Below are 24,126 nucleotides of genomic sequence, written 5' to 3'. Positions count from 1 at the left end.
ATTTTCAATTCCAACAAATGGAGTCCCCTAAGCAAAACCAAAACCTCCATGATCTCTACCATAATTGGAAAAAGCCCAGACATTGGAAGAAAGACTGTTAACAAGCTTAAGCACTCTAGTCATCTTCAGCTGGAGATGAACACTTTTTCAGTGTTCTCCTAACCCCCAGTTCCTTTAGTTCTAAGGAACTAAAGTTATTCCCCCCACCCCCCTAGTCCTTCTCCTTAATTGACTTGTAGTAACCACTCTCCAGATTGGGGAGTCAATCTCTCTCTCCCCCCGCCCTTCCCCCCCCCCCCCCCCCCCCCGCCTAATTGACATTAGAGCACATTCTCAGTGCTCAACCCCACTGTTGTTAGATAGCCCCTGCCTTGGAGTACTAAACAGTTCAAATAGTAGGGTTCTCAAGTAAACCTCAACAGGTTTCTTCCTCTAAATTTATCCCTTTTTGTTGACGTTCTCTAAGAGTTACCTACCCTTTTCTTCTTAGTTCCTCCATATTTATTTAATGAGCTGAGATTTCTCAGAAAAATGTCATGCTGGAATTTTTTTCTTCCAAAAGGGGGAAATAATTAGAGAATCTGGTAGTAGTGGCAAAAATGTCTAGCTGGGTAGGTCAGACAACCCTTCGACATCTTTTGTTTGCCTCTTCTCTGATGGCACTGGAGCTGACCCTAGGGGCATTGACCATTGGACTAGCTAACACGCTCCTTAAGGGCAAGATATTTAACTAATATTGGTAGAATTCACAGTGCATCAGGGAATAAGTGCACCGGTTACAACAAATTTCACCCGACTCCCCATAGTCCTTTGATATGTTCAGCTGGCTACCTTCAGGTATAGTGCCATGGTTTAGAACCATCATACAATTTGTATTTTTCATGTTATTTTAAATTGTGCTTTACATAATTATTTTTAAGATTTGTAGCTGTTGCCTGTTAAACTCTTGTGGAAATGATGTACCCAATAGAATCATGCTAGCTCAACACTTTAAGATAATCTCCAACCTTTACAATATTGATACAGATTTTAGATGGGACATGCCTGAGAGTTCTTCCTCCTACCCTTCTTTATTACTCAAATGTGACCTCAACAGTGACCAGTCTGTACACTTTCCCTCCTATGTGGGACGTGACAACCAGGAGAGGCCCTTCCAGCACCAAGGGACAAAAACACTAAATACAGAAAACGTGACTTGATAAGTAATGCTCTCAATCTTAATCAAAAGAGGGAAATGTGAAAATAAATAAAGAAAACCTAGTCCAAATGGAACTGGGGAAAAAAAGTGAAGGGAGGCTTCTTATGCACTTCATAGTTTACTTTACATGCCCCAGCAGGAAGAAGGAAGATTTTTCTCCTTGCCCAGCAACAACCCAGCCAATGAGAAGCCACAACAACTTCCAAACTCTCACTCTCTTCCAATAAACTGCTGCTCCAAACAGTCTCTCCCAACTTCCTCCTTTCCTCCTTTGTTCTGCAGACTTACATAAAGGTTGCCATAGTTTGCATGCCCTGGATTGTAATTCATCTGCTGTTCTTCAATAAACTTGATTTTGCTGGCCTACCTGATTATCTTTTTCTTTTAAAGTTTGACAAGCCCATTTTATGTTGATGGGCAATTAGTTCGCTTCCAGTCTTACAATAAACTGCTGTGATAATGTCCTTAGAAATACTTCTTTGGGTACATATAGAAGCATGTCTGTAGAGTAAAATCCTAGAAGTGGAATTGCTTATTCAGAGGGAAGGCTAGTGTTTTAAGCCATTTATCAATTTAAACCCACAAGAAGAATTGATATATCCAGAAGATATACTATATTTATTTTGTATCTTCAGGCTACTCAGTTTTTAAAAACATGGTCTTAAGGTCTTTCATTTATTCAGGTGACATGGTAGACAGAATAATGGACCCCAAACATGTTCATGTGCTCTCCTAAGACCTCACTCAAACCTGTGAATATGTTATACTGGCAAACAGGACTCTGCAGATGTGATTAAGGTAAAGATTTTACAATGGGAAGGCCATCCTGTCATCCTAGTGCTTCTAATCTAATTAGCACTATGATCCTAATGAAAGCGAGTCAGGAGTCAGGAGGAACAAAATCAGAGATGTGACAGACATTGTCACAAAATCAGAGAAGATGTGACAGACTTCTTTCTAATATGGATGCCTTTTTTTTTTTTCCTTGCCTAATTGCTCTGGCTAGAACTTCTAATATAATAGTGAATAGAAGAGGGAAAAATGAGCATTCTTACTTTGTTCCTGATTCTAGATGGAAAACTTTTCAGTCTTTCACCATTGATTATGTTGTCAGCTGTGGGTTTTTCATATATGGCCTTTTTCGTGTTGAGGAAGTTTTCTTCTGTTTCTAGTTTACTGAGGGTTTTTACCATGAAAGGATATTGAACTTCGTCAAATTCTTTTTCTGCTTCAGTTGAGATGATCATTCTACTGTGCCTTCATTCTATTAATGACGCCTATTGTATTGACTGATTTTCACCTGTTGAATCATTATCAAATTCCAGGAATAAATCCCACTTGGACATAGCGTATAATCCTTTTAATGTGATGCTTTGGCTTGCTAGTATTTTGTTGAGGATTTCTGTACCAATATTCAAAAGGGATATTGGTCTGTAATTTTCTCATGTCTTTGTCTGGCTTTGGTATCAGTGCAAGAGTTCTTAAAATATATTCTTTTTTAAAAAGATTTTATTCATTTATTTTTAGCTAGAGAGGAAGAGAAGGAGAAAGAGAGGGAGAGAAACATCAATGTGTGGTTGCCTCTCATGCACCCCCAGCTGAGGACCTGGCCCGCAACACAGGCATGTGCCCTGACTGGGAATCTAACCAATGGCCCTTCAGTTTGCAAGCCAGTGCTCAATTCATTGAGCCACGGCTTCAAATATATTCTGAACACAAATCACTTTTCAGATATATTGTTTGCAAATATTTTCTCTCATTCTTTGGATTGTCTTTTCACTCTTACCAAGGTGTTCTTTGAAACACAAAGGCTTTAAATTTGATGAAATCAATATATCTAGTTTCTTTATTTTATCACTTGTGCTTTTGATGTCATAGCTAAGAAACCATTGCCTAATCCAAGATCACAAAAACTTATGCCTCTGTTTTCTTCTAAGAGTTACAGTCTTAGCTCTTACATGTAGGTCTATGACCCATTTGAGTTCATCGTTGTATATGGTTGAAGGTAAAATCCAACTTCATTCTTTTGTATGTTGTCCCAGCACCAGTTGTTTTAAAATGGTTTTTGCTAAGATCAGCAATGAACTTTCTGGGGGTTTTTTTCAAAAAATTGACTGGGGAGAGAGACATTGGTTTGTTGTTCCATTTATTTATGCATTCATTGATTGCTTCTTGTATGTGCTCTGACCAGAGATTGAACCTACCACCTAGGCATATCAGGATGATGTTCTAACCAACTGAGCGACCCTAACAGAGCCAGGTCCATTCGTTGAAAAGACTATTTCTCTCTCCATTGTCTTGGCATCTTTGTTGAAAATCAACTGATCATACATGTAAAGGTTTATTTATGGCAGAACATTTTATTTTCTCTTATTTAATAAATTTGTCACTAATAACTCCTACCCTTCAGTTGCAGGAAAGTGCCTCTGCTGTGACCTAAATGACAGTATAACAACTAAGTGAAACTGTTGTAAGGTCTTTATATTGCTATGGAGTACTGATATTTTGGTCAACATTATATTTTTCCCCCAAAAGATAAAAACTTTTAAATTGTTTAGCAAGACACTGAAAATACTATGCTTGCAATAAAAGTGAAAAGGGAGTACCTAATATCACCCCAAAGAGGCTTACTATACCACTAAGCATTATTGCCCAATCTCCTCTTTGCTTAGCCACCAAAATGTCTATTTTTCCAATAATTCATAGATTCCTTTGAAAAACTGCTGCCAGCTGAAGTCATCACTTCAAAAGACCAAGAAAAGTATAGTTCCAAAGATGGCTATATTTCCTGTAAGAACAAGTGTACAAGCTCCCCACTCAATCAAATGTGCTCTGGCAAATACAGAATCCAAAAATGCCTGTTGTAAGGAATATGGCAAGTTCCTCAGAAGCACTATTCATAGCTTCTGTATCACTGTGTCATCCATTACTCTTTTTGCTATGCAGTATGGAATGGGTAGATGCAGACCAGAACAACGGGTGCAGTACTGGCTAGAAAAATAAGTTAATATAGATTTTGCTATTCACATAATTCTTCTATATATTATGCTCTTTTTCTTAAGGACCAAAGGAATATTGCAAAGTATAAAACATGACAGAGTAAGCAAAGTACAACCTAAACACTGAAATGGGAAATTATATTTTGAATTTCAGTATCCCCAAATCAATTATAGCATAACTAACAAATGTTTTGTTCATAATATTAAAATAAAATGCCTTATAAATATAATAGTTGGAATCAAGGTTTAAAATTCAAAGTATTTTTTTATGTCAGATTAAAACAGAGAGGCATACAGATAACATGAAATATTAGACTTAAGTCAAATGTAGCTGGTGAAAATTTAAGGATAGCTTCTAAAAGAATATGTAACTCTCAAAGAGCAAGGGGTGAAAACACGAAAAAAGAAAGAATATGTGGCAAAAACACCATTAAGAAGTCAATATACTACACCTGACACTAACACAACATAATATTGAATGTAAACTGTAATTGAAAAAAAAGAAGTCAATATAAACAACAAATTGAGAAAAATTTTTGCAAATTATATTCCAAAGGACTAATTTTCTTATTAAAGAACTACAAATCCAGGAAGCAAAGACTGACAACCCAACAGAAAATAGGTAAGTAATACAAATAATAATTTTTAAAAGATTTTATTTATTTTTAGGGAGAGGGGAAGGGAGGGAGAAAGAGAGGGAGAGAAAAATCAAGGTGTGGTTACCTCTTGCATACACCCAGCTGGGGACCTGGCCGGCAACACAGGCATGCGCCCTGACTGGGAATTGAACCAGCAACTCTTTGGTTTGCAGGCTGGTGCTCAATCCACTGAGCCACACCAGCCAGGGCTAAGTAATAATTCCTATTGAAAAAAAACAGCGATCTCTCAAAACATTTAAGAAAACTATTTCATATTATTCCTTATAATAGAGGAATGCAAATTAAATTTACATGATAGTATTTTCATCTATTAGATGAACAAGGATTAAAAAGTTTGCTGACACCCCTGTCCAAAATAATACGCTCATCACTTACATCCACTCATATTGCACTGACTGCTTCCTGATATTCTCTTCCTTTTCCTCAAAGCCTCTCATTTGCATGAGGGCAAGGGCTTTGTATTTTTCACAGCTGCATCTCTACCTTCTAGAACATTACATGGCATTTGGTAGTTGCCCAAGATAATTTTTGAATGAAGGAATGAGTGATAAACTATGTTATTAAAGGTGTATGTAGAAGAACTCCCGTATATTGCTAATGGGAGTGTAAATTCATTCGTTCAACCTCCTCTGAAAGCAATTTGGCAATTAATGTAATTGTTTATTGTTTAATGGATATAGAGTTTCTGTTTGGGATGATGAAAAAGTTCTGAAAATAGTGGTGATGGTTATAGAACATTGTGAATGCACTTGTACACTTAAAAATGGCTTAAAAAGCCCTATCTGGTGTGGTTCAGTGGATTGAGTGCCAGCCTGTGAACCAGAGGGGTTGCTGGTTCAATTCCCCGTCAGGGCACACGCCTGGGTTGTGGCCAGATCCCTGGTGGGCGCCTTGTGAGAGGCAGCTACACATTGATGTTTCCCTCCCTCTCTTTCTCCCTCCCTTCCTTTCTCTCCCTCCCTTCCTCTCTCTCTGGAAATAAACAAGTTCTTTAAAAAAAAAAAAAAGGTTAAAATGGTCAATTTTACTACAAAGAATCACAATTTCGCACTCTCCATAGTAATTTTAAAAACCAACTTATTTTGCTTTCAAATGTACTTCTTGAACACTGCTCAGGATTTATACAAAGTATTCTATAAGTATATTATTTATTTTATTTGCAAGAATGACTCATTGTTATCAATTGACTCATTGTTAGCAGCAGGACCAGGAACACAGACTTACAGCATGGCAACAGCTGTAAGCAAGACTACTTGATCCTATTGTATTATCTTTTCTTCTCTGTGTTTCTGCCTCTTTCCCAGATATATTAACTTTCAAATCAGAGTGTCAGCATTTCCTGCTTTTGCTTTCAGTGATATCCTCAAAACCAGTAACTTCTCTATGACTTTTGTGTTTTTGAGGGGGGATGGGGAGGAAGGGAGAGAGGGAGAGAGACAATGGTGTGAGGGAGAAACATTTAAAATCAGTTGCCTCCCGAACATGCCCTGACCAGCAATGGAACTCGACACTCAGGCATGTACCCTGACCAGAATGTATCTGCTGACCTTTCGCTTTGTAGGATGACGCCTAACCAACTGAGCCACACCAGTCAGGGCATCTCTGTATTGATTGTTAAGTTTTAATTCAAAGACAAATTAATAATATTTTTTTCTCTTTTTCCTAGGTTTTTTTTTTCGGGACGGGGGGAAAGTATTGTCAGTGAAATGAATGGATAATATCAGCAAATGTGGGCTATGGGCAAATTTTTTTAAATGCTCTGTCATGTATTAAAAATTTTTTTCAATTACAGTTTACATTCAATATTCTTGACATTTTGTACTAATTTCATGTGTACAGCATACAAAGTGTCCCCCCTGATATTTCCAGTACCTCAACTAGCACCATACATGCTTATTACAATGTTATTGACTATATTTCCTATGCCATACTTTATATCTCCATGACTATTTTGTAACTACCAATCTGTCTCTCTCAATCCCTTTGCCTTTTTCACCCAGTCCCCTGCCCTCACAACCATTAGTCTGTTCTACCTATGAATCTGCTTCTGTTTTTTGTTTGTTCATTTTTATTGTTCTTTAGATTCCACATATAAGTGAAAACATACAGTATTTTTCTTTCTCTGACTGACTTATTTCACTTAGCATGAAACCCTGTAGTATAGTGTCACAAATGGTAAGATTCATTTTATTTTGTCTTTTTTTTTTTTAATGGCCAAGTAATGTATATATGTACCACAGCTTTTTATCCACTTGTCTATTGATGGGCACTTGGGTTGCTTCCATAGCTTGGCTATTGTAAATAGTGCTGCAATGAACATAGGGGTGTATGTATTCTTTCAAATTAGTGTTTTGGATTTCTTCAGATATATACCGAGAAGCTGAATCACTAGGTCATAAGGTAGTTCCACGTTTAATTGTTTGAGGAACCTCCATTTGTTTTCCACAGTGGCTGCACCAATCTGCATTCCTGCCAACAATGCATGGAGATTTCCTTTTCTTCACATCCTTGCTAACACTTATGGTTTGTTGTTTTATTAATGGTAGTTATTCTGACAGGTGTGAGGTGATACCTCATTGCAGTTTTAATTTGCATTTCTCTGATGGTTAGTGATGTTTTTTCATATGTCTATTTGCCATCTATATGTACTCTTTGGAGAAGTGTCTGTTCAGGTCCTTTGCCCATTTTTAAATGGGATTGTTTATTTTTTCTTGTTGAGTTGTACAAGTTCTTCATAAATTTTGGACATTAACCCCTTATCAGATGTATCATTGGAAAATATGTTCTCCCACTCAGTGAGTAGTCTTTTCATTTTGTTGATGGTTTCTTTTTCTCCACAAAATCTTAGTTTGATGTAGTCCCATTTGTTTTTTTTTTGTTTGTTTGTTTCCCTTGCCCAAGGAGATTACTAAGAGATTTTATTGCCTGCTTTCCTCAGAGTTTTATGGTTTTGAGTCTTACCTTTAAGTCTTTAATTCATTTTGAGTTTATTCTTGTATATGATGTAAGAAAGTGGTCTAGTTTCATTTGTTTTGCATGTTTCTGTCCAATTTTCCCAACACCATTTATTGGAGAAACTGTCTTTACTCCATTGTATATTCTCGCCTCCTTTATCGAGTAATAATTGGCCCTATAGGCATGGGTTTATTTCTGGGCTCTGTATTCTGTTTCATTGATCTATATATTTGTTTTTATGCCAGTACCATGCTGTTTTGATTACTATGGCTTTGTAGTATAGTTTGATATCAGGTAGTGTGATTCTTCCAACTTTGTTCTTCTTTCCCAAGATTGCTTTGGCTATTTTGAGGGGTTTTTTTTGTGTGTGTGTGGCTCCATATAAATTTTTGGATTATTTGTTTTAATTCTTTAAAAAAAAATTTAAAAGAGATTTTATTTTTACAGATTAGGGAAGGGAGAAAGAGAAGGAGAGAAACATTGATGTGTGAGTGATACATCGATCGATTCACATGCCCTCAACAGGGCACCTGGCCCACAACCCAGGCATGTGTCCTGACTGGAAATCAAACCAGCAGCTTTCCAGTTTGCGGACTGGTGAGCAATCCACTGAGCCACAGCAGCCATGGCTGTTCTAGTTCTTGAGACACATCATTGGTATTTTGGGAGGTATTGTTGAATCTATAGATTGCTTTGGGTAGTGTGGACATTTTAACAATGTTAATTCTTCCTACCCATTGGCAGAGTATATGCTTCCATTTATTTGTAACTTCACTTTCTTTCTTCAGTGTCTTATAATTTTCTGAGTACGTGTCTTTTACCTCCTTGATAAAATTCATTCCTAGGGGGTTTTTTTGTTTGTTTTTTAATGCACTTGTTAATGAGATTGTTTTCTTGGTTTCCCTTTTTTGATGGTTTATTATTGGTATATAAAAATGCAGCGGATTTCTGGATATTTACTTTGTGTCCTGCTACTTTACTGAATTTATTTATCAGTTCTAGTCACCATGGTAAATGGCTGCACGTACATTTGGAAAGGCTAGGAAGATCTGCCGCATGCTTTTGTCAATGTAACATGGTCCTTTATCAATTGTACTCCACCACCCTTCATTCATTTGAGCTCTAGATCTGGAATTGACTGAAGCCTGAAAATTTGGGGGCAGGGCCTTGAATTTTTGGCATACTCAGCAAGACATGGAGCAACATGAGAAACCCATGGAGGAACATCTAACACCTACTTTATGGGGTTCTTATAAAAATTAGATTAGTAGGTCCGACTGGTATGGCTCAGTGGATTGAGTGCCGGCTTGTGAGCCAAAGGGTCAACTGTTGGATTTCCAGTCAGGGCACATACCTGGGTTGGGGGCCAGGTCCCCAGTTGGGAGTGCCCAAGAGGCAATCACACACTGATGTTTCTCTCTGCCTGTCTCCCTCCCTGCCCCTCTCTCTAGAAATAAATTTTTTTAAAAAAAATTAGATTCCAATGTACATAAGATGCTTAACAAGTACATGGTATACCACAAATGATCAACAAAGTGGCTGTAATACTATTGCAGTGGGCCACAGAATAAACAGAATGGCTACTGCTTCAAGAAATTTAACTGAAAATGGGAGATGGGGACAGAGGCTAGAGGGAAAGTTAATTGTTTTTATACATTTTAGCATGTTTACAGGTGTGTTAGTCCATACAAAACAGGGACTCTGTAATCACAAATCTAAGAGAGAAAATAATAGCTGGAGCAAAATCCCTGAGGGGGCAGTTGATGAAAAACTAGGCACAGCTATGTTGATGAACTTTGCATGAGGAGCTTTCTTGAGATGGGGTAGAAGCAAGTAAATATGAGTCACGCCAGTAAATTTGGAGTCAGAATGGGGAGTGGAATATTGAAGGAGTTTCTATTTAATAGCTTGTGTTTTCTTAGTGAAGGAGAAGGTACTCACTGGCTCAAGAGAGAGAGAGAGAGAGAGAGAGAGAGAGAGAGAGAGAGAGAGAGAAAAGACTTAAAGTGATACTGAAGGTTTACCTGAGGTTGGTGATCAGAAGTATCAGAAAAGAGATCAGAAAATTTTCTTCATTGCTTATATAGGCATAAAGGCAGATGGGAGATTAACCCATTTGGGGCTGTGCATTAGTTAATTCTTTTGGTTGTAACAGAAAGTCAACTTAAACTAACTGAAGCAGAAGGGGGAATTTATTGGAAGGGTACAACTAGTCATCAAATAGACCCTTGGATTGAAACCTAGAAGTTGTATCTCATCTCTGTCCTCTGTAGACCACACAATGGAACTTGGCCACCAGTGGCTCCCAAGTTTTAATTAGTTACTATCAGGCCCAAAGAAAGTTATAAATTCCTAGATATGGAAATAGTCACCCTGGTGATAAAAAGAGCCAATCCCAAAACAGGGGGCTAGGCAGACATCTAATAGGTCTCTGCTAGGGAAGGGCAGGTCTTCATCAGAACTGAAAAATTTCTACTTAGCAAGGAATTAGATCTACATTTTATAAAGTGATTCTACAAGAAACATAAATTCATTCAACAGACATTTTAATGAGACCCAATCTGGTCTGACCCCTACCTTGGGGTAGCTCATTATCCAAGAAGAAACAATTACAATGCAACTTGCTAAACACCAGAACAGAGGTAATCACAAAATCTGTGTTCCCCAGCTGCTCCCCGACTCTGGGGATGAGATCAGAACTGAAGGAAGTAACAAGGGTAGGATGACCCCTTCCAGCTGCTGGAATGAGACATCACATTTAGAAATTCCAATTTGGTGCAGCTACCCAAGGTAAAGTGATAGGCCTGTTCATTCAATTCAGTAAAGCTTTACCGAGGACCTACCTACTCGGGGGTGGGTGCCATGGAAGCATATCAAAAATGCAGGCACATGGCTGCCTTCTGGAGCTTATGTGAGGGGGCAGACATGAACACAACTCAACCTGAAAACATGGGGGGCAAAGTAGTTGTAATTAAGTTTTCTGAAAAGCTGCCATGTAGAATTAAACATATTCTGGGCAAGGCTTACAAGGGAGAAATGCGGCATTTAACCACATTCTAAAGATCACAACTATCTCACAATGAAATGACCTGCCTTGTGAGGTAGTGAGCTCCCTGTCAAGGGAGTTTTAGAAAAAGGGTAGAAAACCACTTGGCAGGAGTGTTGTAAAAGGAGGGCTAAACAAGGTTTATTCAAACCTGCTATGGAGGAAGAGGCAGAGTAGGGTAAGATCCTGCCACTTATTAATGGGATCCTCCTGACTCTATGTAAGGGGACAGGTAATTCCTATACGCAAATCAGAAAGGCAGACAGACCTTAAAGTGGAGGGGAAGAACTTTTACCCTGATGGCCACACAGAGAAATTCTTAGGGTAGGGTAGCTTATTAAACTTTAAACAAATGATGTCGCCTCTCCTAGACTATCTGTTCTGGACAGAATAAGGCAGCCAGTGTGGTGGAATATACTCAAGTTCAGGTCTATGCAGCAGGAGACCTGAGTTATAGTTCTGAATCTGCCCTGCATGACCTGGGGCTCCTCCTTCCCTTCTCTGGACTCCTCCATGAAATGAAATGAACTTAAGACAGTTCTTCCCATTCTAAAGGGCACTGTCCTTCTGACTAGGTCCCTCTATAGCAGATCTAGGGCTACAGTTTTGGACCCTGGGGTTACACTTGTGGACCGCTAGAGACCACCTTTGGCGAAAGCAACGGCCACACTCAAGGCAGGGGAAAGGCTTCTCCCCAGTGTGCAGAAGCTGGTGCTGGGCCAGGTGGCTCCACTGCGCAAACCGCTTAGAGCACAGGTCGCAAGCATATGGCCGCTCGCCTGAGTGAACGCGCCGGTGACTGGCCAGTAGTGAAGGGTAAGCAAAACGACGGCCACAGTCATCACACGCATGTAGCTTCTCCTCAGTGTGTGTGCTGCGATGTATTGCTAAGGAGCCGCTCCGACGGAAGGCACGTCCACAGTCTGGGCAGGGATAGGGCTTCTCTCCAGTGTGCAAGAGCTGGTGCTGGAGCAGTGTACTGCGCTGGGAGAAGCGGGCCTCACAGTGCTCGCAGGCATAGGGACGCTCCCCAGAGTGTACTCGCCGGTGGCTCACCAGGCGAGAGGACGAAGAGAAGCGCCGCTCACAGTCTGGACATGGGTATGGCTTCTCGCCAGTGTGGATGCGCTGGTGGATGACGAGAGCGGTGCGCTGGCGGAAGCGGCGGTTGCATTCGAGACAGGTGTAGGGCTTCTCTCCTGTATGTGTGCGCTGATGGATGGCTAGCAGAGATGGGTAGGCAAAGCGTCGCCCACAGCTAGGACACTGGTGGGGTTTTTCACCCGTATGTGTGGTCCGGTGATTGGCCAAGGACCGGCTCCTACGGAAGCAGCGGCCACAGTCAGGGCAATGGTAGGGCTTCTCCCCTGTGTGGATAACCTGGTGCTGGGAGAGATTCTTACGTTGGGAGAAACGTTTGCCACACTGGTCACAAACATAAGGACATTCACCAGAGTGTGCCCGCCGGTGACTGACCAACAGGGATGGGTAAGAAAAGCGGCGCCCACAGTCTGGGCAAGGGTAAGGCTTTTTTAGATTCTGGGCACACTTGTGATTTTTCAGGGCTGGGGCATCAGGGAAGGTACAACCACAGTCAGGGCAGATGGGACCCCCAGATGTCTGTCTGGGAATCAGACGGGGCTTGCTGGGCCTCCGCCCTCTCTTCCCCTTTCGGGGTGCCTCCTTCGGTGGGAACACTTCCTTCTCTCCATTCTTCTTTCTGGTTCTGGTTTCTACAGGGACACAGGAGAAATTAATTTAACAAATACTGGGCGACTACTCTTGCTTATAGTGTTACAGGTTATAAGACAAATAGACAGCCTCTGTCTTCAAGGAGAGTTAGTGACACAGACAAACCAGTGTGACACCCTGCTATGAAGATATGGAGGGGATTACAGGAGCCCCTAACCCAGCTTGAAGAAGTTAGGGAAGGTTTCTTGGAGCTTAAACTGACTTTAAAAATTAACAGTTTTTGAGGAAGTGTAAGCAAGAAGTGGAAACAAGGTTATGAACTGGCAACTAGGTTATAGGGCCCTCTAAACCAATGGTTTTATTGTGATCAGAATCACTGAAGGCTTATTGAAAGATTGCTGGGCCCTCCTCCCAGTTTTGGATTCAGTAGGTCTGAGGTGCAGTCCATTAATTTGCATTTCTAAGGTGATCAGGAGTGATGCTGCTACTCTTCTGAGGACCACACTCAAGAGAACCACTGCTGTAAGGACCATGAACTATATTTTACCCAATGGTTCTCAAATTTAAATACACATCCAAATCAACTGGGGTTATCAAAACACACACATTCATAGACATCTAAAACAGTAAATAACTAGTTCTGGGATGGGTTACAACAATCTGTATTTTTATCAAGTTCCCCAAGTCTAGCCATTTGACAACCCACTTTGGCAAAAACTGAATGGTTTTAAGCAAGAAAATATCATGGTCAGATCTGAATCTTAGAAAGACAGTCCTGGCCTTAGACAATCTGGCATAGAAACTCCAGCCCAGACAGTTCCATCTGCCCCTGTGGGTGGATTTGGGGCCCTTTTACCGGAATGGCTTAACCAGAGCCTTGCTTGATCCTGAGGGGAGTGCAGTATGTCTTGCACTGATCAGGGTCCTGCCAGAAGGGCAGAAAGAGGCCCCTGCTGCCCAGGCAGCTGTGTTCTCCATGAGGTCCCTTCAACTAAAACACAGAAAACAGAGTGGTAGCTCAGTCAGAACCCAATTCAAAAGACGCTGGGGGCAGGGATCCTAGGAAGGAGGCAGGAGGGTAGCAGCTTCTTTTAGAAGTTCACCGATTCATTCACACAATAGAGAACTGCAGATGGTTGGTGTGCAAACTGATACGTGACTCTGTGTGGTGGACCGACCCAACACCATCATAAACAGTACCCTAAAACTGTGAAAACGAACTCCGGAAATGAAGCACTACATGGGTCATGGGTACCCCTAGCCACCGTAACTCTGGATTGAGTCATCAGAAGTTGCAGGCCCTCCACGGGCATTTTTTCACTCACTTCTTTGGACTGTTAACCCCCTTGGGCACTCCTGTGGATCCAGGGCGGCTGGTTCCCAGTCATCGGTATTTCGTTCCAACCAGGAAATGAGGGCTGGTTTGGGACCTGCGCACCCTGGGGAAGAACCAGTCAGAGGTCCAGCTCATACATAACTCTGGATAAATATCTACCCAGTGTATTTTCTGCCAAGCCCCCGTCCTCCTCCCCTGACACAACCTGGTCGCAGGCCAGGAGACTGGACACTCTGCCCCCCAACCGCCAACCTCCTCCACCCCTTTCGCCCCGCGGAAGCAGACAGGGCCGGGCCTCACCGAGCGCGCCCAGGTGGCCGTAGGTCTCCTGCATCACGTCCCGGTAGAGAGCCCTCTGCGCTGGCCGCAGACACCCCCACTCCTCTGGGGAGAAGTACACGGCCACGTCCACGAACTTCACAGCCCTTGGCTTCCTTCCCCTTCTCCGGCCGGGTCCAGCCTTTCCTGCTCCCCCTGCGGAAAGCGGAGCCGAAGGCGGTGCCATTGGACCCGAGAAGCCGGCGCCACGACCTTCTCCGTCCCGGCCTCGGCCCCTGGCGGACCCCGGGTTTTGGGAGCCGCCGCCGGACCGGGACTGAGTGTGCCTAGGGCAGGTCAGGAGGGAATCGGAATCAGCCGCCTGAGGGACTAACAGAAACCTCTCGCTGTTATTCAGGAAACTCCTGCTCAAACTTGGGGGAAAGGCACCGGAAGATGCCTTCGGGGAAAATGGCGGCGCTGCTACTGCACTGCCTTTGCCTGGAACACAGGCAGCCTCCAGCTATCGATTTTATTGACCAGAGCGCCATGCCGGCTTCCTACCCTCTTTGCCCTCAAGTGTGATGGCGCTGCGATTGGGCTTCACGCCCTTTTTCCTCCCATTCCATGCTCTCATTGGGCGGTGGCCGAAGATCGAGCGATCTAATTGGATGCTGACGAAAGCGGCCTGTTTGAACGAAGCCAACGCAAGCGTAAGGGCAGGAAACTGGCCCCCTGGTGTCGGGTGACTGAGTTTTGAGGCGGGAAGCCGCGACGTGGCCGGGAATTAGCCACCGGCCCCAGTTCTCTGGCAGGCGCTGCTTACGTTGAGGGAGGGGCGGATTTGAGCGCGGGAGCCATTCCTGCCAACGCGGGCGGAGAAGCTTCTGGGTTCCCTACTTGTTACCCTTTTGGGAAGAGAATTAACCTTATATTTGGCACCATACCAAATATATTACACTATCTTATTTATTCTTAGCCACCACTATGTGAAATGATAGTATCATCCAGGTTCCACTAATGAGGAAAGATATCAGAGGGATACTGCTAGGAAAGCAGAGGGACATATTTAAACGTGGGGCTTGACAGGCCCTTAATTCACGGCACTGAACTAGGTACTCTTCCTTCACACTATCTTAATTTGCTTAGTAACTCAAGAATCCACCTGAGCGCGCCTCGTCTCTCCTCAGGTTCCATCTTCTGCGTATCTCTAAGTACTTTTTTTTTTTTTAAACATAGCATTTGTTTAATGTTCAAAGCATAGTAGTAGATAGTGAGGAGAGGCCAACTTACAAAAATAAGTCATGGGCCACGCCCTGAATGAAGTTTACAGTCTAGTGAAGCATGTAAGTCACAACTAATAATAGCAGAATGATACAAGCATGTACGGGAAAGACATACTGGAAAGGAAAATTGCTGATGTAACCAGTTAGCACCCACCCCCAGAGGTCTGTCCCCACTCCTGTGTAAGGGTTGTCATGCAATTTCACCGGCTCCATGTCATTGACGAGGGGAACTGGGAACAGAAGATACCATTTGCTACATCTCTTACCTCAGCAAGTGACATACACATTTATCTTTCCAACCTATTAATATTTTAAAGCACTTTCTATGGGCAGAATATTATCCCAAAGCCTACAGAAAATAAAGACAACGTGACAGGAAGTCACAAGATAACATAGGCAGACCCTGGCAGGTGTGGTTCAGTTGGTTATAGCATCACCCCATAGACTGACAGGTCATGGGTTCGATTTTGGGTCAGGGCACATTACCCAGGTTGTGAGTTCAATCTTGCGTCAGGGCTTATATGAGAAGACGCCCAATCAACGTTTCTCTCTCACATCAATGTTTCTCTCTCTCTAGGCATTGAAAAAAAAGTCCTTGGATGAGGATAAAAAGAAAAAAGATAACATAGGCAGTTAGGCATTCTGAGGATAATTTTTGAACAGAGGAAGTAGGAAAAAAACTGCAGTAAACCTTACGTTGAGTTCTACTCTGTTGTAGGAATAGTAACATTAATGAACAAACTACTGGGGGAGCAAATAGAATGTCAAGGTTGCCAAAATGAGTAAGACAGAGTCCCTTCTCCTAATGACTTTCTAGACCAATGCATCACATGGGAAATGAATTGGTCTATGAAGGGGAGGGCAGTGGTGCTCATTATACAGTTGTTTTATAAACAGCAGAATTCAATGGTGGCTAAAGTTCTCTGGCGTAAAGCCAGAAATTCAGGCATGTTCTGAGTGCAAAGAGAATGATGCTACTTTCTAATGTAGTACAAAATACATATATGGTAAAACAGAAGGACTGAAAGGGTAGGTTTGTACCAAATATCGAAGGGCTTCATTCTGTACTTTGGAGACCTCTAAATAAGTCTAGAGAAGTAAATTACCTTCCAGATGTGTTTTAGTAAGATTATTCTGACAGTTTGCAGTATAAACTGGTAGCTTCTGCCCACTCTTCCTGCCTACATATAGTTCAGTTTAGAAAAATAAGAATGTAAACTTAGGCTGCTAAGGGAATAAAAAGTCAAATAGATAGCAAACCATTTTATTTTGAAGGAAGAAAGTGGCTACACAGAGCAGGCTGGAAAGAATCAGACTTCCTCTGTGGGCATCCTACCTAAATGATAATGATGTGCTGTGAATTGAACAAGAAGAAGATGCTGATACTAAACAGGAAAGATGATTAAATACTGAAGTATTAAAGTGCTGGGAAGGCAGTCTGGACTGAAGGTGCAGCCTCAGCCTAGCCTTTTTGGCCCTAGGCTCTAAAGGCCCCATTTGGCCAGTGTGAAAATTAATAAAGGAAACCTCAATTAAAATTGGAGTTGGGAAGGCCTACACAAGGAGCTCTCGTGTCTGATCACTGATCCTCAATTATCCCAAACAGGAAGAGATGTACCTTGCATCTCCAACAGGAAGATGTGTCAACAGAGGGAAGATTTTTCCAGCCCAGCCTATGGGAAGTGTGCAGCTCAGCCAATGAGAAGACACTGAACTCTTGTTTTCCTCCAATGGACTTTTGTTTTCCTTTTGCTGATAACTTCCTTGCCCCACCCTCCTTTCCATTTTGTATAACTTCTTGGAGTATCGCTCTGCTTGCTAGATGAGATACTGCCCAATTCTTGAATCATTTAATAAAGCCAATTAGATCTTCAAATTTATTCAGTTGATTTTTTTTTTTTTTAACACCAGGCTTGCCACCATTTTGATGGGAGCCCCTAAGGTAGGGTCAAGGATTCAGGCAGAGTCAGATACTTCTAACTACAGGGAAGCACTTTGGAGGAAAAAAACACCCATGACTTAATAAGAGCAGAGCCCCTTTCTCCTTTCTGTATAAATTCCTGGATCCATATTGGGCACCGGGACAAACAAGCCTCCTTTTGAAGGAAGACCATCCACTGCAGAAAGGGTAGAGAAGATCCAGGGAGTCTACACACCAAGAGGCCACATAAAGACCACATGCACCGTGTTCTGGGTAAATGGAACCGGTGTTCAGGGCCAACTAAATACCAGGTGCCACTGTGTGGGCAGAGTGATATAGATGATCTTAGTTGAAAGTTACCTTCCAGAGTCCTTATGAGGATGATTATCTTTATATTACAATTATCAGAAGGTTGAACAGCTTGTACAGCGCCTGTTAGTAAAGGCAGGGATGAGATTTGAACCTGGAGTGTTCTCTGGATTACACTGGCAGCTCTAAACTGGGTGAAAAGCACTTTGGAGTGCTCTGATGTTAATTCCTATTCATTTCATGCTCAGTGAGGGAAAGTGCTTGAAAGTGTAACTTTAGTTAAAGTACATGTAGATTGCACCTTATAGACTGACTAGAATCCAGACTTGGGCAAGCAGTGTCAGTCCTAGGGGAAGGTAATGAGAAATGAAGGAGCCTCACCTTTTCTTAACAGATTCATGCAGTCAAGTTCTAACCTGTTCCATATCTGAGTGAGGGAACTCACTGACACATTTATGATTACCTTTATACCTGCTCTCTGAAGGCATACCTCAAGGCACCTACAAACCTGTTACTTTGTACATCTCCTTTTTTCCTCTGTCTCCTGCCCCTGCTTGCTATGCATGGCCAACATTTGATAAGGGGGAATCTCATCCATCATAAGCTACTTCTTAGTACCTGACCCAGGTCATCCACACTCCTGCAATTTATCTGAGAAATGGTGGACATGAACTGGGGGCCATAGGTCAGGAGCCTGGCATAGGGACTCCCAAGAAAGTCTCTAACACTATGCCTCACCCTCTTTGCCTGACGGATCCACTGGTGGGCTTTCAGGGCATACTTTCTCTTGAAGCGTTTCCCACATTCAGTGTGGGGAAAGGGGCTGCCATCAGAGTGAATGTATCTATGGCCTGTGGCTGAGCAGGAGAAAAATGCAGGAGAACCAGATAGCTTACTCGGGGCAAGGGTAAGGTTTCTCACCTGTGTGTGTACATCTGTCAAGGGAGCCTCTAGTGGAAGCCCTACCTACAGTCATAAGCTGGTGCTGGAGTAAGTTTTTCTGGTGAGCAAGGTGACTGCCACGTTGTAGGGAATGGTGGTGATGCCTACCCAAGGGCCCGAGCTGGCGGTTGGCCAGGAGGGAGGGGTGTGCAAAGTGTGGCACCCACTGTCTGTGCACATATTTCTGCACCTGTGGAGAGACATGCCCCCGCTAAGGCGGAAGTGGCAGCCACAGCCAGGGTACAGGTAGGGTTTGTCCCTTTTGTGGAGCAGCTGGTACTAGATCACTGGTAAGCCCACTCGTAAGCCCACTGGTAAAAGTGGATACTACATGACCCACAAACATGAGGACAGTTACCAGAGTGAATTTGCCAGTGTCTGACTAACAGTGAGGGGAAGGCAAAAAGCTCTCCACAGTCAAGACATGCGGAGGGCTTCTCTTTTATATGGGTGGCCAGTGCCCTACTTTTGCAAAAACGGCAGCCAAGCTGTGGGCAGAGAAGGATGTCTCACCTGTGTGGATGAGCTGGTGCTGAAGCAGGTCCTTGCACTGAGAGAGCAGCATGCATACTACCAGAGGGAAGGGCTGCTCAGCAGATTAGACCTGCTGGTGGATGGCCAGGAAAAAGAGGGCATCTTAAACATGGGTACGGCTTCTTTGGAACCTGAGGCCACTGTGGCTAAGAGCCCTGAGGCAATTTCTGGCAACAGCCCCTGCAGTTACTTCTATGGGGTATTGCCACAACTTCAGTGATAGTCTCTTGCTTACACAAGCTGAATTAAGTTCTTAGATCCCCGTTTCTTCCTTATTTTCTTACTCTTGCTTTCTGCAGAGACAAGTGGAACCAAAGATTGTAGGGTACTTTGAATAACCATAACCACATTTCTCCCGGAATCAGGCAGTTGGGTATGGAGCTGGAATAGCACCTGAGACTGAGTGCCTGTTCATCCAAGGCATAAGGATCTAAGTGTGAATCCTTCAGTGCCCCATCTAGCTCAGGCAGAAGTTTCCCATTTTCTAAAAAATTCTATTCCTTCTTCCTCACTCATGGCCTCCAAAACTGTATACTGTTCTCATATGGAAGGGCCAACTTCTTTTCAGAGGTAAGCTGGCACCTCTCCCTGGTTAAAGACCTTAAATGTGTGCATTTCAAAGCAAACATTTCTCAAAAAATTGAGCCCTCAATGCTTTTTGAGCACCCAAAAATACCTGTTTACATTCTAATTGGAAGGTTGCAAGTCATCAGATTTTCTTATATATGTAAAGAGTGCTCCAGACAGCTTCAAATAGCAGGATATGCTGTCATGAGAGACAAGGGCAGGCCACAAACCTAAGTGAATCTCTAGCCCCTCTCCAAGGCCAGTAAAAGTAGAGCTTGCAGACCCACTCAGCTGACTAGCCACATTTCAAGTACTAAACAGCCATCTGTGGTGGCTTGTGGCTTCTCTGTTGGACAGCACAGATACAGAACATTCACATAATGGAAGAAAGCTCTTTCAGACAGCAATGCTCTAGGTACTCAGCAGAAAGTAGATAAAAGATTTCAATCCTCAAAAAGGCCACCTAACCTCACACCCCCAGTCGGGCCTAGGAGGACCAGCTAGCTACCCTTTAAAGCAAGGAAGACTCCAGGTCTGTGAAAGAGAACTTTGGAAAAGAATGTTCAGAGGATTCTTACCAACAAAGGTCTCTAAAAAGAAGAGTGGGATGTGGGTGTAGGGTGAGGGGAGCTGATGAGGGAAAGGGCAGCCCCAGCTCTACCAAGAGGCTGAATTCCACCTCAGCCCCTCTTTCTTCACCTATCCCAGGTCCTGGGTGCCTCACCCCCTTCTCGGGATCCTCAGCCTCCAAACTCCCTGCCTCCATCTTTCTCTTTATCCAAGAGATGTGGGCGTGTTTTGGACCTCAAAATCCTAGGGGAGGAGAGACCAACAGCACACCAGATAAGAGAATGGAGCATAGAGAAGTTGCTTCCTCTGCAAGAGTGCGGTGGGTCCTTCTGAACCCTCAGAGAGATCTCCTCAAGAGATATGCTCTCAGCTGCATCCGAATGGAAGCCTAATAGTCTCCGCATTGCAAAACGGGTGAGGAAAGGAAGGTCCAGTCTCTGTGCCCAAGTATCCAGGGTAGGCAGCACCTCTAATAGGACAGAAGCCCCCTTTTCAGGCCTTCATTTCCAGAGTTGGCTGGACCCCATAAAGCATGACTGTCCCTAATTGTTTTATGAGCCTTTATCCTCAGGACTAGAAAAGTACTGGAAGTGCCCTGAAGGCATAGAGTTTCTAAACAGGACATGCCAGACCATGAATACCCAGACTCAGCACCAGACCCTGCACCCAAAGATAGCATAGAAATGCTTGCAGCCTAACTGAAACATTGTGCTCTATATCCACCTGATTACCAGATAAAAGTTCAAAGCCCTAACCCCTCAGGGCTGGGGCATATCTCTGCACCTAGCCTTTTCCCTGTCTTTGGAAAGTACAATAAAAACTTTACTCTCTGCACTTTCTTCTGTTTGTGAAGTCTTTGAGGGCCTGCATCACCCACCACCCTAACAACCACCATGTTACTATACAAGGTGCTCTGTGCAGGACCAGGTCTGGAGACTCTTCGGCCAGACTCAAGCATCAAGGCGCTATTGCGCTTCACACCCTTCTCCCTCCTCTGCACAAACATTGGGTGGCACATGGTGGGGAAGCAAAGAGCCAGCATTCTGACTGGGTCTCAAGAGAATCGTTTCCTTTTGAAGGAAGCCGGCTGTAGCATGCAGGCCAGCCCTTTCCCCAGAGTTGCTGTGGAGTCTGCAGGGAGCACTTATTGATCTGGCTCCATGTCAGGCCCTGGGCTGGGCTGCACATGCCCAAGGGACAGTGGTGTAGCCCTGCAGCTACGAGCCCTCAGCATCACCTTTCTTGCCTGTCCGGGCATCGGCCCCGCTCTCGCCAGAGCCCTACCAGCGGTGTTCTGGGGCTCCCTGCCTCTTTGTACCCAGGCTTGACCTTCAAACGTTTATTGATCGCCTACTGGGTTGAGCACAGGCATGTAGGGCAGGGAGCTTAACCGTCTCCCTAGCCATGGAGGTTACATTACTCTCTACAGTCCTCCTGATTCTCAGATCTCCACTGGGCTTGACTCAAGGTTTAGTCCTGCTAGCATCTGCTGCTCTCCATGTCTGAAGAGATTTAACGTGGCATCTCAAAACAATACTAGGGACTGGAAAGAGGTAGCTGTAAGGATGCCTGCTCTCAGTGGTGCTTACAACCTAGTGAGGGAGACACAAAGTATACAAGTGCCTAGGTGGTTAAGGTGTTGAAAGAGCCCAGCCTGGAGTCAGCAGCCCTCAGTTGGAGTCATTATAACACAGTGCAGACTTCACTCCTAGCTCAGTAGTGTCTTCTATAAGCATCTGTGGGCAGAAGAGTAGGCCTTGTATATACTTCACCACAGGTAACAGCCTTATTTCCAACATTTTTATCTGGGAAGATTTACATGGCCTCTACTACAAGAAAGGAGCAGTTGTGTGACACTCCAGGGAATTATGAGACAGTCTCTCACCTCTGAGGTGAGCACAGAAAAAGATAAGCATTGTGAATCATAAAGAAGAAACAGAAGTTGAAGAAGAAGGGGAAGAAGAAGAAGAAAGGTAGAGAGCTCCCAACTGGCTGAAACATGGGGAAAGAGCTAGAGAAATTAATTAAAAGCAGTTGTTTAGAATAGGGATGATTAGCTAAGACTGTCTTCAATGTTGAGAAAACTCTACCATCTTCACACCAATTAGGATGGGTACTATAAAAAAAAAACGAAAGGAACAAGTGCTGGCAAGGATGTGGAGTAACTGGAATTCCTGTGCACTGCTGGTCAGAATGTAAAATGGTGCAGCCACTGTGGGAAACAGTACGATGGTTCCTCAAAAATTAAACATAGAATTATTTTATGATCCGCAATTCCATTTTGGGTACCCCAAAGAATTCAAAGCAGAGCCTTTTTTTTTAAACCAGTCATCTTTTATTAGGTGTTAATTACAATATGAAAGGATTCAGAGGTACAGGGCAAAGGTCATGGTCAGGAATGTGGAGTCCGCACTGGCCCCTTGTGGTATTTGCATTGTCCCTCATGTCTGAGTTCCTTGTAAGAATGGCAGTAATTGAAAAGCATGCAAACTGACAGCACCATAGAACCCCCAGGGATACCCCCTTTCTTCACATTGATGTACTTGTTAATACTGGTAGTAACCTCTTTGAAATGCTCCAGCAATGTGTGTAAGGGTAAAATCCTGCATCAGTATCCAGCTTGGCAGCTCCCCTATTTTGACTTCCATGAGTGTATTCTTCAGTGGGATCACTGACACCATCTTGGAGTCCCAGGGGTCCGCTAAAGCAGGTTAAGAGACATTTGTATACCAATATTTATAGCAGCATTATTCACAACAGTTAAGAGGTGGAACCAACCCATTGTCCATCAAGAGATGAATGGATGAACAAAATGTGGTATATACATACAATGGAATATTATCGGGCCTTAAAGAGGAAGAAAATTTGGACATATGCTACAACATGAGTGAAACTTGAGAACATTTTATTAAGTGAAATAAGTTGGTCACAAAAAGACAAATGCTGTATGATTCCACATATATGAGGCATCTAGAGTAGTCAAAGTCATAGCGACGGAAAGTAGAATGGTGGTTGGGTATGATTGCCATAGGCTGAGGGGAGGGTAAAATGGGGAGTTTTTTAATGAGTATAATGTTTCCATTCTGCAAGATAAAAAAAGTTCTAGAGATTTGTGCACAAATTGTAAATACCACAAATAAGTTAATAAGAATAAATACTTAAAAAAAATACACTAGCAGACCAAATCCAGCAACATATCAAAAGGATTATACACTATGATCTGACAGGATTTATCCCAGGATTGAAAGATTGGTTTAATATTTGAAAGTTAATGAATGTAATACAGAATAGAGTGATAAAATAAAAACCAAAACCACATAATCATCTTAAGAGATACAGAAAAAGCACTTGACAAAATCTAAATGTATGTATGGCAAAAATACTCAACAACTAGGACTAGGAGGGAATGTCCTCAACCTAAGCAAAGACTGAATGTTTTCACCGTTATTACTCTCATCACCTCTATTGTATTCTATTACGTTGCACTGTTCTAGCCAGAATAGTTAGGCAAGAAAATGAAGTAAAAGGTATCCAGTTTAGAAAGGAAGATGTAAAAGTATTGCTATTTTTAAATGACACTGAGGCAGGAGACAGCACAGGAAGAACTCCGAGACTGCGCTGCTGTTGCCAGCCAGCATCTAGCACCCTGGTTGCCAGGAAATGCCTTTTATCACTTAGGTAGAGTGAATAGTAAACCTAGGCAGGGAGGAGGAGGAGGTAGACATGTCTCACCCACTAACTCAGCAGTTCTGAGCCTGGTCCGATAACATTGCCAGGCATTCCAACATCACAAGAAACACTGGTAGCAAGGAAGGAGGGAAGTCCTTAAAATTCTATGTAGTGTTTCCACTATC

General features: G+C 43.0%; 2 protein-coding genes and 1 pseudogene across 2 annotated transcripts in view; all 3 read right to left on the bottom strand.

Annotated features, from left to right (window-relative positions):
- The window catches only part of BCL7C (BAF chromatin remodeling complex subunit BCL7C), a 289,889-nt gene that overhangs the window by 9,748 nt on the left and 256,015 nt on the right, over nt 1-24,126 (bottom strand). The gene's annotated exons all lie outside the window — the stretch shown is intronic.
- ZNF689 (zinc finger protein 689) lies at nt 10,357-14,850 on the bottom strand. The gene is made up of 3 exons (XM_054582661.1): nt 14,186-14,850; nt 13,875-13,988; nt 10,357-12,590 (listed from the first exon to the last, which is right to left on the bottom strand). Exons 1-3 carry the CDS (start codon nt 14,388-14,390, stop codon nt 11,407-11,409), a joined length of 1,503 nt encoding a protein of 500 aa, XP_054438636.1. The 5' UTR covers nt 14,391-14,850; the 3' UTR covers nt 10,357-11,406.
- On the bottom strand, nt 22,665-22,953 carry LOC129078106 (ATP synthase subunit f, mitochondrial-like; annotated as a pseudogene).

This window comes from Pteronotus mesoamericanus, unplaced genomic scaffold, assembly GCF_021234165.1.
Source record: "Pteronotus mesoamericanus isolate MK-2021 breed Mesoamerican mustached bat unplaced genomic scaffold, CSHL_Meso_final contig_72, whole genome shotgun sequence".
Taxonomy (NCBI): Eukaryota; Metazoa; Chordata; class Mammalia; order Chiroptera; family Mormoopidae; genus Pteronotus; species Pteronotus mesoamericanus.
Note: the sequence above shows the minus strand (reverse complement) of the source record. Positions and strands in the feature narration are given on the sequence as shown.

Coding starts and splice junctions, on each gene's coding strand:
- ZNF689 (XM_054582661.1), bottom strand. CDS start 14,390: ATGGCACCGCCTTCGGCTCCGCTTTCCGCAGGGGGAGCAGGAAAGGCT. Junction 13,989..14,185: donor CGGCCACCTGGGCGCGCTCG/GTGAGGCCCGGC, acceptor GTTCTTCCCCAG/GGTGCGCAGGTCCCAAACCA. Junction 12,591..13,874: donor GGGGTTAACAGTCCAAAGAA/GTGAGTGAAAAA, acceptor GTGTCCCTGTAG/AAACCAGAACCAGAAAGAAG.